The sequence below is a fragment of the Polyodon spathula genome, chromosome 3 (genome assembly GCF_017654505.1).
Source record: "Polyodon spathula isolate WHYD16114869_AA chromosome 3, ASM1765450v1, whole genome shotgun sequence".
Taxonomy (NCBI): domain Eukaryota; kingdom Metazoa; phylum Chordata; class Actinopteri; order Acipenseriformes; family Polyodontidae; genus Polyodon; species Polyodon spathula.
Window position 1 is genome coordinate 61,931,983 of NC_054536.1, and position 13,897 is coordinate 61,945,879.

At 36.5% G+C, this 13,897-nt stretch overlaps 1 protein-coding gene across 1 annotated transcript in view; it reads right to left on the minus strand.

The window, feature by feature from the left end:
- LOC121313276 (eukaryotic translation initiation factor 3 subunit H) overlaps nt 1–13,897 on the minus strand; it is a 119,138-nt gene that overhangs the window by 14,570 nt on the left and 90,671 nt on the right. The window contains exons 4-5 of the mRNA XM_041245646.1: nt 9,687–9,786; nt 7,983–8,132 (exon numbers count right to left, since the gene is read on the minus strand). Coding sequence (XP_041101580.1) covers nt 7,983–8,132; nt 9,687–9,786 — 250 coding nt within the window. The remainder of the gene's footprint in view (nt 1–7,982; nt 8,133–9,686; nt 9,787–13,897) is intronic.

Genomic DNA, 13,897 nt, shown 5'->3' on the forward strand with positions numbered 1-13,897 from the left:
CATTCCTGTACAACATGCTTTGCCCATCCCTTAATGTTTGTGTTCTTGGTGCCAGATTAATGTGACCAGCCAGTGCTGTGTCTTTATAGCTGAAGGTGTCCTGATTTTACAGGCTAACTCATCAACAACTGCTTTCAACTCACCCCTACTTTTAGGACTAAAATGGTATGTTTTCCACACCAACTTCATAAGCTCCTATTACTTTTTCAATCATCAAAACTGAACTTTGCATACCCAACATTGCCAACTCAAGCCTATGGGGCAAGCAATGAAATTATATAATATGCTGTCCAAACTCACCTTTCAAGAGAGCACCAACCCCTCCTGTGATCCCCATATTGACACTGGCACCATCAGCTCCAAAAGCACTACATTTATTTCTCCACCACTGTGAAAAATCTTTGTCAACATTTCCAAGCAAAGTCTTGTTGTGCAAGATTCCTTGGGCTAGTGCTCTAGATCAGCTAAGCCTACCAGACAATTCACAGCCACACCTGCAGAAACATACCTTCAGTACACCTTTACATTCCGTCTCACTGCTACATCTGTTCCACAGTCAATTAGAATGGAATTGTAATTTGCACTATGCACCCCTTTCTGCAAATCACCTTTTATTTCCTCTTCAATGATGGCAATGAACTCTGCACATTTGCATAAGTTTTAGATATTTCCAAACCATTCTTCATTAAAAACAAATCTGAGCTAAATTTAGTGAATGACAGTTCTTCTACTGCAATCATGTAAGCAGCATTGAATTTCATTTTTAATTCCCTAAATGTTTTTTTCATTTAGTTCAGCAGCACGAATCACTGATCTGGCTGTGTCTGGGCTGGCGCACACTTTTGCAATAACGTAGTCCCAAGTTTTCTGCGTTCACCGTGCTTCTTCACAGACTCTTTCTTAAAATAGTAAGTTCCAGAAATAAAATCAGGTTTTCCCTGCAAAGACTGATCCTGCTTTAGTGCAAAACTCACAACCCATGTTTTGTTTTTCATTACTATAATGTAACCTGGTAATGTCTTGAAGCCAAGTAGTCTTAAATTGCCGTACTTGCTTTTTTTGCTGTGAACGTGCACTTTCTGCCTGTTTATCGTCTGTACGCTGCTGCGCAACAGAATCATCAACAAATTCTCGTGTCTCACCACAGAGTCTTTATCTAATGTGGATACGGACGTTGTATTACTGCTAGTACTACTAAATGCTGTAGACGAACTTGAGGAAAAATCTGATATCTTTCTTTGACATAACTGAAAACATATACTCAGTCTATACTAAACCCTACTTTATAGGAGGCTGCACGGTACACAAACCTTGTTAAGTTACCCTGTTCTCTGTTTTTTTATTTTTTATTATTTCTTAACCTTTTATTTTACAATCTTTACACGCTTCAGTGTTTTCGTGTTTGGCAAGACCATCCCACATGCACTGCTTGTCAAAAGATGTTGGTGTATTTACGCATTACGTATGACTGTAATGAGTGAAAAACAACACAAAACAAAAAAAAACAAAACACTGCTCTGCTTGTTGGTGTTTTCAATTTTTTTATTTATTTTTTTCAAAGGAGACGGTCAGTGTTGGTTTAGGAGCCAACGGCGCCTAACAAAAAATACTGTCGCTTTAAATATTTTTAAATCACATTGGGGACTATTTTAGTTCCAGTCTGGAGCCCTGGGGTGAGGATTTATTTATTTTTTTTTATTAATTCCCTTTACAAATGTTAATCTTATGAACTAAATGCATATTATACATGTTAATGGGGGTCTTCCAAGATTGTATCCACATGAAATCACGAAAAATATTTCAGCATGAGTTTGGTAAAGCTTATGCAACCAAGTCTCTATATGATGATTACCACTAATTCTTATGAACACCACTGTTGTTCATAAGCAATTGTTAAAGTTGTAAAACACATGAAAACATTAACTACATACATATTTACTAAACATAATCCACTAACATTTTGACAGATTTCGCGCAGAAAAATAATTTAATTAAATTTCACATTAGCGGCAATAATGGCAACGTACAGTCCCTCACTCTAATTAGCTGCTTATTTACAGTAAACACTGCCTATGCCCTCTATAAAAATACAGTAAGATAAAATGTATATTTACATTGCCTTACTATTGTGGGGCAGTCAATTGCATATACAGTAAAATACCCATGCAAACATAAATACATAAATAACACGACAGGAATTGCATTTCAATCCCATTGCAATGAAGCAGGGCTCCAGTATACAACACGCTTGGGGTTTCTCAGTATTTAAACACTAAGCAAAGCAGATTCATACATTCAAATCCATTCAAAATCAAAACAGCATTTGCTCCAGTGCAAAGTTTGCACCACTTGAAATAAATCAAAGAAATAGCATAAAAATACAAAATATAAGCAAACAAGCCATACTTTCCCCAAAATGAAAAAAAAAAAAAAAGGTAATGCTTAACGACAGTATCTTCCCAAACAACTTGCTCCACATTATACATCTGCGCAAGTGCTAATCAGAGCTTCCCTTTCCCTTCAGACCGTGTCTATGGTAACGGCTGAGCCTTGACAGCTACAATTGCAAATATTCATTTAAATAATTTTTTTGTATAAACCTCCCAATTAAAAATGCCACTATATTACCCCTTTTACACAGAGTTCAGGCTCTGATGTGGCATTCTGGTCTGTGTGAATTGCCTGTACCATCACAGAGCCATCATATTTTTTTTGCCATCTTAACTCCTTTGTGAGCACTATGGTGGGTGTGGATTGAAAGTCAACATCCCACGTGACTGTATACCAGAAATCCCAAATACAATGGCTGATCAAGAATGAGATAGTAATAGGAGTCTGGAATAAATTAAGGAATTGTTAACTTCTTGGGCTGATGAGCAGGTAAAAAAGAAATAGAAGGGACTGTGCGTGATGCTGCAATTTATAGGCGAATCACCGTTGCCATGAAAACAAACCAAAATCCGTTGTGTGACAGGTTTAAAAGTTGTACTCACATGATCCCTTTGGCTGTGTGAAAGGGTTATGTAAGAAATAACCCACAACACGATGTGCTGTAAGAATGGAAGTTAAAACTAAACTTGCACTATGGAGCAGCATTCGGACATAAGGCCGGAATGGTACATCCAAGTTGAAAAAGTTTGGCGTCCATACTGTAAAAAATGATAGTATCACAGTTCTTCGCTGGAAACAATTTGTAGTAATGTACCTGTACTGTATGAAGTTATTTTTGCACTTGTATTAAAAAAAAAAAAGTTATTTTGTTACATTTGCATTTTAATATGTTTATTACTGTAATGAGTCTTAATAAAGATTTTGAACCGCATACACGCTTGTGTGTTTTGTTTGCTGTACTGGTGATCAGGGGACAGTTTGAATGGCAGGTTAATGTGTGGGAGGTGCTCCATGCTTATACCGTCCATCGCTTATTGTGGGCATACCATGTTAACATAAAAATGTGACCGTCTAAGTGTCGCACATTTTCCTATTGTAAAGCAGAAGGTGTTTGGCAGCCCTGACCTTTTAGAATACCTGCTTTTATACAGCATTCTGCTCTTGCCTTTGTTCTGAAACCTTCATGATTTGGCCTTGGAAGCTTAATTTCCAATTAATTAGCCAGCCATTTGTCAAAAGTGCTTCATAAAATTGCCATGCAGCTTATTCATTGATTATGAAACCTTGCACTTCCACAAAAAAACTGCAATCTTTTCATTCCGCTACCACTCACTGTAAACTCATTATACTTTCAACATTAATACAATTGACTGTTTTTACCTACATGATGCATCGTTCGTTCAAAGGAACAATGACTTTTCTATTTTTTCTTTTTGCAGAAGGTATTAGTATGAAATACAATAACTTGCATTATTGCTATAAAACAAGCAATGTTCTGCGATACAGTAATACTGTACATTAATTTGATTTAAATTTCAGATTAAGCCCTCCTACTTTTTAGTTGTTTATAAAATGCATCATCCAGGCTATGGTTCTGCATATCAAATGTTACATTTTCTAAGGGCAAAACTTGCCCTTAGATCAGGACAGCTTATTTAAAAATCAACCCTTCTAGGGTCCCAGTTCAATATGCGAGAGAGCTGAAGCAGGGAGGCGATAATGTTGCTTTTGGTTTCAGGGAAACAACGAATTGCAAAGAGATAAACATATATGGACTGAGAAAGTAACTGATAATTATCAGCCTTTTTAAACCCATATAAATCCTCAGAACTTTACTGTATTATCTTTTACTTTAATACATTTTGCTGCATTAGATTGTAGATAGGAATCCCTTCTGTCCAAGGGGAAATAAAATGGCTATTTCTCCAGCAAAAAATAAGTGTAACCAGACAATAGTAAATTTAACTGCATATAATTACCTTGAGTTGTGGTTCAAAAAACAACCCATTGTCCTTTGGCAGACTTAAGCACTTCATGAAAAAATTAAACTTGTCATGTAACCTTGACTTGCAAGGTTATGAGGAACCACAACAGTCTGTAGAGAATAGCGATTTTGCAGGGGAAAAATGATCACTTTGATCCACAAAAATTATGACAGGTCTGAATAAGGAGAGACAAATTAAAAACAGAATATTCCCTTTATAGTCAACTGGCACAGACAGTCATTGTATTAAATACCAAAATAAAACGTAACCCTTTTAAACCTTGTTTGTTTTTTCAAACACTGAACACTACAGGAATAGAAATGCTTTTAAATCCCACACAAGGTGGCAGCTGTATTAGTCCTTGTTGAAAACTCCAGCTCTCCAGGCATTTCTTCTGTTATCAGTATAGCACCACTGTTTGAAGGAAAAAGTCTGCCCATTTCAAGCTCTGTTTTAGTTCAGGAACAAAAACAGAAATTGAATGTGTCACTTATAATATACTGTACCATTACAGCAAGTTGTGCAGGGGCATGTCTCTTTGGAAGTGTGACAAAGCTACAACTTCCTTTGAAAGTGTAAACAAGCTATGCTATCAACAATATATGCTTTCTATCTCAAAGCATGTCAGATCAATGATATACAAACTAGAAATGGGAGTTTTTATGAAAAAAAGAAGTAACGCTGGGTGCATAATTTAGGGGAACATACCAGATTTTTCCAGATACATTTCCAGGGCTCAAAATTAACAGCGGCCATGCGTAATGCCCCTCAAAGTGTATGTCTTCTCATGGCCATAGTGCCCTTTCAGCTATAGCACCTACAGTATACTCCTGCATTAGAGCTGAACAATAATATGATTATGTGATTTGCATGGTTGTCACATCAGCGGGGGAAAAAGAGAACAAATCAAACAATGAACATGACCCTTACAAGCACATGGATTTCTAGAGAGTAAAAGCGTCATCTCGTCTAGAAAAAAAAAAGTAGAAAGCCTTGCTTAAGCAAAAAAATGTGCAAAACCTGATCACTTTTTCAGGTCAGTTGTTCAGAAATGTTTACGATAAGTTTCTTTCAGGTTTAAAAAAAAACAAAAAAACAAATACTGTAACTTACTTGAATTTGCTTAAATTGCCGTTATCCCCTTATTTCCTTATTTGTACCAACAAAACTAAAAAGGTTTTTAAAGTTGCCCCTAAACAAAGAAATGAATCCATTAATTGTTAATCCTGATAGTGATATTATTGCTTAATTACCGCGAGGCAGCATAACGATAAGTCTTTTACGAAATTCCAACAGTAAAATGCATCTTAAATATTTTTATTATCATTATGTATTTTATATCGGAGCTCAAATATAGAATACACACCGAACAAAAACTAGGAGAGAAAATATTAGTTGACTTCAGCACACACCGCAGCTCCACTTGTTACAACTTCACAAAAAAAAAAATCTGCCCGCATTCTGTTTCCTGGCAGCCATCTGGCAGTGTCGACGAGCTCCGCGCACAAAATTATTATTAAACTGAGGAAAGTTTATATTGAAAAGAACACTGGATAACCTGTACTGTATTTGCACATTATTTGTAGATTTAGGCTTTGGAAAGTTGGTAGCTTTATCCATACATGGAACACAGTGACTCTGATTTTATATGTTAATAATCTCAAATTTGCTCCTCTCATGGGTTGCTTAATAAAGATTAATGTTGCTATACAAGAAAAATGAAAATCATAATATTTACATTTTATTAAATGTGATTTCATATAATACACTGAATTTTAGGACTCACTGTGGATTGTTTTATGCAAATAGAAACAACAAATGTTATAAACAATTACATTTTTCATCTAGTAGTCATGCATGAGTACCTTCGGCATACCGCCAGCAAGTGCATGGTCTTTCTTTTAATACCCTTTGATGCAGCAGACACCACCAGAAAAAGCACACTCAATGCTTATAAAAGACATTTAAAAGCCCTCTTTGCAGCAATCTTTACTTAAACCATATAGCTGCAACAACAGTGAAACACTTGAAAGATTAAAAAGTCCCCAAATTGAAACTTGTTCTGAATTTTTGCAAATGTGCATTACCACGATTAAAAGCAACAGTCTTCACCTTTTTGTGTTGTAACTTTCGACTTTCTGGGATAGGTCTTTTTTTTTTGTATGCTATTATAGCTAAATTAAACATAACTAGAGCTGGTTGTTTGCACAAACTTGTTTCTGTTCCAACCATCCCAGATTTAAAATAAATAAAATTATATTTTATATATATACAGCGCTGGAAAAAATTAAGAGACCACTTTAAAATTATCAGTTTCTCTGGTTTTACTATTTATAGGTATGTGTTTGGGTAAAATGAACATTTTTGTTTTATTCTATAAACTACTGACAACATTTCTCCCAGATTCCAAATAAAAATATTGTCATTTAGAGCATTTATTTGCAGAAAATGACAAATGGGGCTCGGGTCTGGAGATTGGGCTGGCCATGACAGGGTCTTGATCTGGTGGTCCTCTATCCACACCTTGATTGACCTGGCTGTGTGGCATGGAGCATTGTCCTGCTGGAAAAACTAATCCTCAGAGTTGGGGAACATTGTCAGAACATTCCAGGACAACCTTGTACTTGGCTTGATTCATGCCAAAGCTGCCCGATTCCAGCCTTGCTGAAGCACCCCCAGATCATCACCGATCCTCCACCACATTTCACAGTGGGTGCGAGACACTGTGGCTTGTAGGCCTCTCCAGGTCTCCGTCTAACCATTAGACGACCAGGTGTTGGGCAAAGCTGAAAATTGGACTCATCTGGGGGTGCTTCAGCAAGGCTGGAATCGCTCTGTTCTGACAATGTTCCCCAACTCCGAGGATTGGTTTGTCCAGCAGGACAATGCTCCATGCCACACAGCCAGGTCAATCAAGGTGTGGATAGAGGACCACCAGATCAAGACCCTGTCATAGCCAGCCCAATCTCCAGACCTGAGCCCCATTGAAAACCTCTGGAATGTAATCAAGAGCAAGATGGCTGGTCACTAGCCATCAGATAAAGCCGAGCTGCTTGAATTTTTGCGCCAGGAGTGGCATAAAGTCACCCAGCATCAATGTGAAAGACTGGTGGAGCGCATGCCAAGACGCACGAAAGCTGTGCTTGAAAATCAGGTTTATTCCACCAAATATTGATTTCTGAACTCTTCCTAAGTTAAAACATTAGTATTGTGTTTAAAAATGAATATGAACTTATTTTCTTTGCATTATTCGAGGTCTGACAACACTGCATCTTTTTTGTTATTTTGACCAGTTGTCATTTTCTGCAAATAAATGCTCTAAATGACAATATTTTTATTTGGAATTTGGGAGAAATGTTGTCAGTAGTTTATAGAATAAAACAAAAATGTTCACTTTACCCAAACACATACCTATAAATAGTAAAACCGGAGAAACTGATAATTTTGCAGTGATCTCTTAATTTTTTCCAGAGCTGTGTGTATGTGTATATATATACGTGTGTGTGTGTGTGTGTGTGTATATATATATATATATATATATATATATATAGACACACACAGACACACAGTAACCAAACATACCGACCCTATAGACTGCGCACTTACCTGCTAGACAGACTGAGAAGTTCCTGTTTGTCTGACACAGCAGATTTCTGCTCCATCTCCCACATCAAGACGTTGATCAGGTGAGAATTCTTAATGACAATCGGCACTTCTTCGAACATGTTCTCAAAGCCGATATTGGCTTTTTTGAGTCTGGAGAGGGACAAGTGTGAGAATATTAGATGGATTTTACAAATATTGTCGGTAACTTCATCTTTTGACCTTAGACGGCAACACACAAGTGTAACATGCAAAGCGAACTGTGTTTGTTGAGCACTTGCCACCCCTTTTTATGTCTCTATTACAAATAATGTTCCCAATTGCGTCTTGAGATCGCATTACAAAAAGACAACCAGCCCTTGCTAATCTATTTATATACGTTTGTTTCCTTCTAAAGATGAATCTCTGTTGCAGTAGTTTCAAAAAGGTATTAAAACAAAGGTTAATGGTCAGAAAAACTGAAGTCAAATATATCTTATGGCTGATAAGCAGCATGTAACATACAAAGGGAGCAAGTGGCTAATGCAGCATACCTCTCCCTACAAGGGATTCAGCACCACAACACTACAGAAGCCAGATGATCAGCAGATAATTATTTTGCATGCCATATTTGATGATGCTTTAATTTAAATACCAAATTTGCCTGGTAACAGGAAATAGTACTTTTCCAAGGTTAATTGGCATAAAACATCTTACAAAGCATATCTTGGCATTTTCAGAGGATTTAATAGCAAGTGCCTAGATGTGGATCTTTAAATATCATTAAGGACTACAGTGAGATCAATCAGCAACTTTGGCAAATACACAGAAAATAAAATGAGAAAAAGTAGTTTGCACTGAAATGCCTTTATGAGGTCTAGAAAACCCATTTCGATTTAGTGGTAAAGCTTGGCTTATTACTGCAGTTTTTTATTTTTTATGAAGCCTGAATGTTACTGTCGCTATGCCCCCAATGTAACCCATTCCTTTTATGCGTCATGCAAATTAGTCACAAACAGCTCTTCACTGCAACATTTTATTGTATCTCACAAGGTTATCAATGACGTGTTGGAATGTTGCGAGTGTTGGATGTTCAAAAGTTATTATTGTGACTATTCTTATATTCCATCCCACAGTTTATTCATTTTTAATAGCAGAAGTAACAATTCTTAAAACATCTTTGCATTTTAGTAAGACCTCCAATTTCCATATAGAACACTTTGGGCACACCTAGAGTAAACCAGGCTCAGCTGCTACTGACTTGGAAATCACTGCTGGTTTCTAATGAGTTTTTGCCCATTTAATGTATTATTATATACCCAAAGAGATTAACCCACCCACATTCCATAACATATCTTAACACACCGTAGCTCATTAACAGGAATTAGTTAAAATGCAGGGTAACACTTTTTTTTTTTTTTTTTTTTAATACAGAATGTTCATTGCTCAAGCCTTACCATTTCAAAAAAGCTATACCTCTAATCACAAGCTGCTAAACTCAGTGAAACCTTTTTAAGTGACCCTGAATAACTTCTTATACTTTATTCCGTTAGTGTGTGAGATATGCCTGTTGGCATTAATGTTACAGGCAACCTGTTTTGCAGTATTTGATTAATTTTTTTATGAAACCAGGTTTTCCCTATAGTGAAGCTGGAATGTGCTGTTCTAAACAAGACACGTTCTACAGTTCTGATAAGACTCATTCAAAATATTGTTCTTCATACATACCCTTCAGGTGTGAAGTCCTTCTCTTTACATATCTCCATTAATTTTGGAGTAAGTCTGTATGCCTTCAGTGACAAGGAGCCCTGGGCTGTCTTAATGGGATCTGTGCAGACAAAGACACATGGCTTAACGACATTACATACTTAAAATAAAAAGCAGCATCGGCATCCTGCAATAAAGACATCACCTTGCATTCACAAGTCCCTTGTTGGTCATCACCAAATGTCATTCCATCAAGATTATCTTCTTAGAAAAGGGTCATTCAGTTGAGTAGAGCATTTCTCTGTTATGAGGTAAATCTGGCAGGAGACATATTGCCCTAGTAAAACTGCACAGCCGGTTAGCACAAGTGGTGATGCCAGCCTGTGGAGAACTAATCTGCAATCAACATTCAGGCAAAAAACACATGCCGATTTGGCCTGTTTCTGTGGTACTGGAAAAACATAATGTGTCTAGTCTGCCAGTAAATGTTAAATAGGTAGCTTAGGCTACTCTGAAATGTATGTCACTGTTCCTGTGTACATGTATTTTGCATGTGTTGTATCAGGGGTTAAATTTGTTGACGCGGCTCATTTCATACCATTCTGATTCCGAGATCCGGATAGTTGGGGTTTTTTTGCGCCACTTTCCAGCATCCAAGTGGCTTGTAATTTTGGTTTGAAATTCAGGGTATGAAAGGGACAGGCCAAGAAGCCGTGAAGAAAGCAAGTGCTTCATCATCACCTAGGCCCAATGGTTCACCATACCGAGTTTACAAGAGTGCATCTGGGGTAGTCCCAAGGGCATGGCACAGAGCAGGAGGGGTCTTTATCCCCAAAGAAAAAGAATCTACCAGCAATCGGCTAATTCCGCCCATTTTCCCCTTTGTATGTGAAGGGCAAGATATTCTTCAGTATTGGGACACAGAGGCTGTCAACTTATCTATTGAACTGTACTGTCAACACCTCCACAGAGAAAGCTGGTATCCCAGGCTTTCTGGGATGCTTGGAGCATTTTAGTGTGATCTGGCAACAGATTCAGTCTGTAAAAAAGGAGAAGGACCATTCCTGGATTTAGCTAATGCACATAGTTCAGTGCCACATAAGCTCCTTGGTCTGCATTTCAGTTCTTCGGTGTGCCCAATACTATAACAGGGTTAGGGAAAGCCTACTTTGGGGACATGCAAATCTATTTTATTTATTTATTTATTTAACTATTTAGGTAGGAAAAGAAGGAGGTAACGTACATATTTGTTTCAGACAAAAAAGTAAAAACAGTCCACTTTCCTTTGTTTTTCATCTTTTAAGAACTATTTACAATTTGCCCAGGGACTATTTGTAAATTGTTCATTGTCCTTGTGTAGTTTTAGGGTTGCCTTCATAGTACAAAGTCAGGTCTCAGAGGTGCTACAAACAATCCATTGTGTCCAGTATTTTACAAACTTTTCTTTTTGCAGGTTAAATAAAGTCAACTCTTCCATTAGGTAAATTTCACATACAATATCTATCCATTCTTCCACTATTGGTGCCTCTTGTAACAACCATTTCCATGTTGCTTTTTTTACTTGCTGCTAAAAGTATTCCCAATAAATATCTGTCTTTTTCTATTAATCCAAAAGAAAGATTTCCTAAGTACAATACAGAGAACTCTTGAAGAATTTCAAAATCAATCATTTATTTTAAAGCCACTCCTATACTGCACCAGCATATTTGGACAAGACCAGAATAAATGAGTGATAGGCCTCTACTCCCACAATGTCTCCAGCACACTGACTGTGCACCCTCTGATGTGTTTTGTTTAGGGGTAATACATTTTTTTTAAAAAATGGGTTCTATTTTTCCAGCAAAATTCCCTCCAGGTCTGTTAATTAGTGTAGCTCCATTGAAACCTGCAAATGTTTACCCAATCTTCCTCTGTAAGTATCAGGTTATTCCCCCCCCTCCACCACCACTTATTTGATATAATTAGTTGAATCTGGCTTAGATACCAAAAAACTATTGTATAACTTGGAAATAACTTTTTCACCTCTTATTTTATATGCTGCAATATCTGAAGTATTTCCTTATCAATTATTCTCATCTTATCTGCCCTTATTTGTTTACAAAAATACCGGCGCATCTGGAGATATCTGTCGAAATCCTGACTTTCCAAAGGATACCTTTTTTTTTTTTTTTTTTAAACTTTGAAACTCTTCAGTTCTCCTTTATCCATAATTGTGCAAAATGCATTTTCCAGCCCAACTTTTAAATATTTGATCTAAGCTAGCTTTGCAAATCCAAAAGCACACCATCTTAACACTGTCACCACCTCTTCTCTATATATATATATATATATATATATATATATATATATATATATATATATATATATATATATATATATATATATATAGAAATTCCAAACCATTAGCTTCACTGGCAGCTTGACTCAGGAGTTTCCAGTATCAGTTTTTTATTTTTGCCAGCTCTTTATCTGCCAGAACTGCTTGGACTGGGAATCCTATTGTTATTGAACTTTCTATTACTTTCCACCTAGCTTTATAATTTGAATTACACCAGCCTACCAACAGTCTGATTTGGGCAGCATAGTAATAATCCTTTAGAAGGGGCAAAGCCATTTCACCTGCTTCCTTTGATGGCTGCAGTGTTTTGAATCTAATACTTTCCCTGCCACACAAATCTTGAAATCATCCTGTCCCATTCTGTAAATTGTTTTATTGGTACCTCTACTGGAAGGGTCTGGAATAGATATAGAAGTCTTGGTAAGACATTCACCTTAATGGATTCAACTCTGGAATTTAAATCGAGGGGTAACAAATTCCACCTTGCACTATCTTCTCTAAAATTATAAGGGCTATAAATCGGTTTCAAATAGTCTTAGCATGTCTACGTAAATAAATTCCTAAGTATTTAATTGATGATAAATGCCACTGTAGATTATATTTTCTGTTAGTTGGAGGGTCATCAGTTTTTGAACATTTAATTTATAACCTGAAAAAGACCCATATTCTTCTAGAGATGTCATTAATTCGGGAAAAAATATTGTGAGGTCCTCCAAATAGATCAAAACAACATCTGTATAGTGGGCAATCTTACGTTCTTCCCTCTGATTTTTATTCCTTTAACTTTCTGGTTCTGTCTTTGTCCATTGTGCTACAGGTTCACTATATAATGCTAACAAAAGTGGGGATAAGAGGCATCCTTATCTTATACCTCTTTCTAGTATAATTGAGTCTGAGAGGTGGCCATTCATCTTGATTCTCGCAGACGGTGTAGTATATGTTTTAATTTTTATTTTATTTTTATTTTTTAATAAGTTTTACTAATCGGCTTACTATCCAAATGTAGAGATAAATAAATTGGTTCATGTCTGAAATCTATTACTCCTATATTGCAATCCTATCTGGGGGGCATATATATTAAACACAGTTATTTGAGTAACTTCAAATTTTCCCTTTTACCATAATAAACCTTCTCTCTATCTTGAAGTTCTGACAGATATTCAAAATTGACCGTTTGGATATTAACATGGCAGACCCACGTCTATGGCCAGAATTATTAGAGGAAAATAAAAGAAAAATTGAAAGCCCATCATTTTAAATTTTACGTGTTCGGTTTCAGAAAGATGCGTTTCATGGAGAAATGCTCTATGTGTCTTATCTCAAGTTTTGTTACAATTTTACTTTAACAGGACCGAGTACCCCATTAACATTGAAGGAAACTAGCTTAAAATCCTGATGAGTCATGTTACGTTTGATAAATGGATAATTGTCCATTTATCAACCTAGGCATCCTAACAGAAAAAGCATTACCAAAAAACAAACGTTTAGAAATAACGACCAGTCTCAGCATTGTGACTTCCAATATTGAGGTCAATTTTCTGGACCTTATTTCGACCCAGAGAAAAACACAGGGCTCTGTAGGGAAAGACTACACTCCAAAGAGGAGGAGAGGGCCCTAAATGGCAGTGTGTATATACAAAAAGTAAGTATGGCGTTAACTATCTCCCAGTCTGCAATCTACATATTTGTTTTCTTTATCCTGCTAGGGGGTTGTTTTTAACATTTTCCATTTACTTAATGTATACTGCTTGAAGCTAAAATTTAGAGAAATAAGTCAAATCAAGTGGGGAAATTCTTAGAGAATAATACTTCAGTCAGACTTTCTATCCTTTTCCTCATTAAAACTTCAGCTTAATAGTAATAATAACCTGAGTAATCTAACACGTTGTAACTG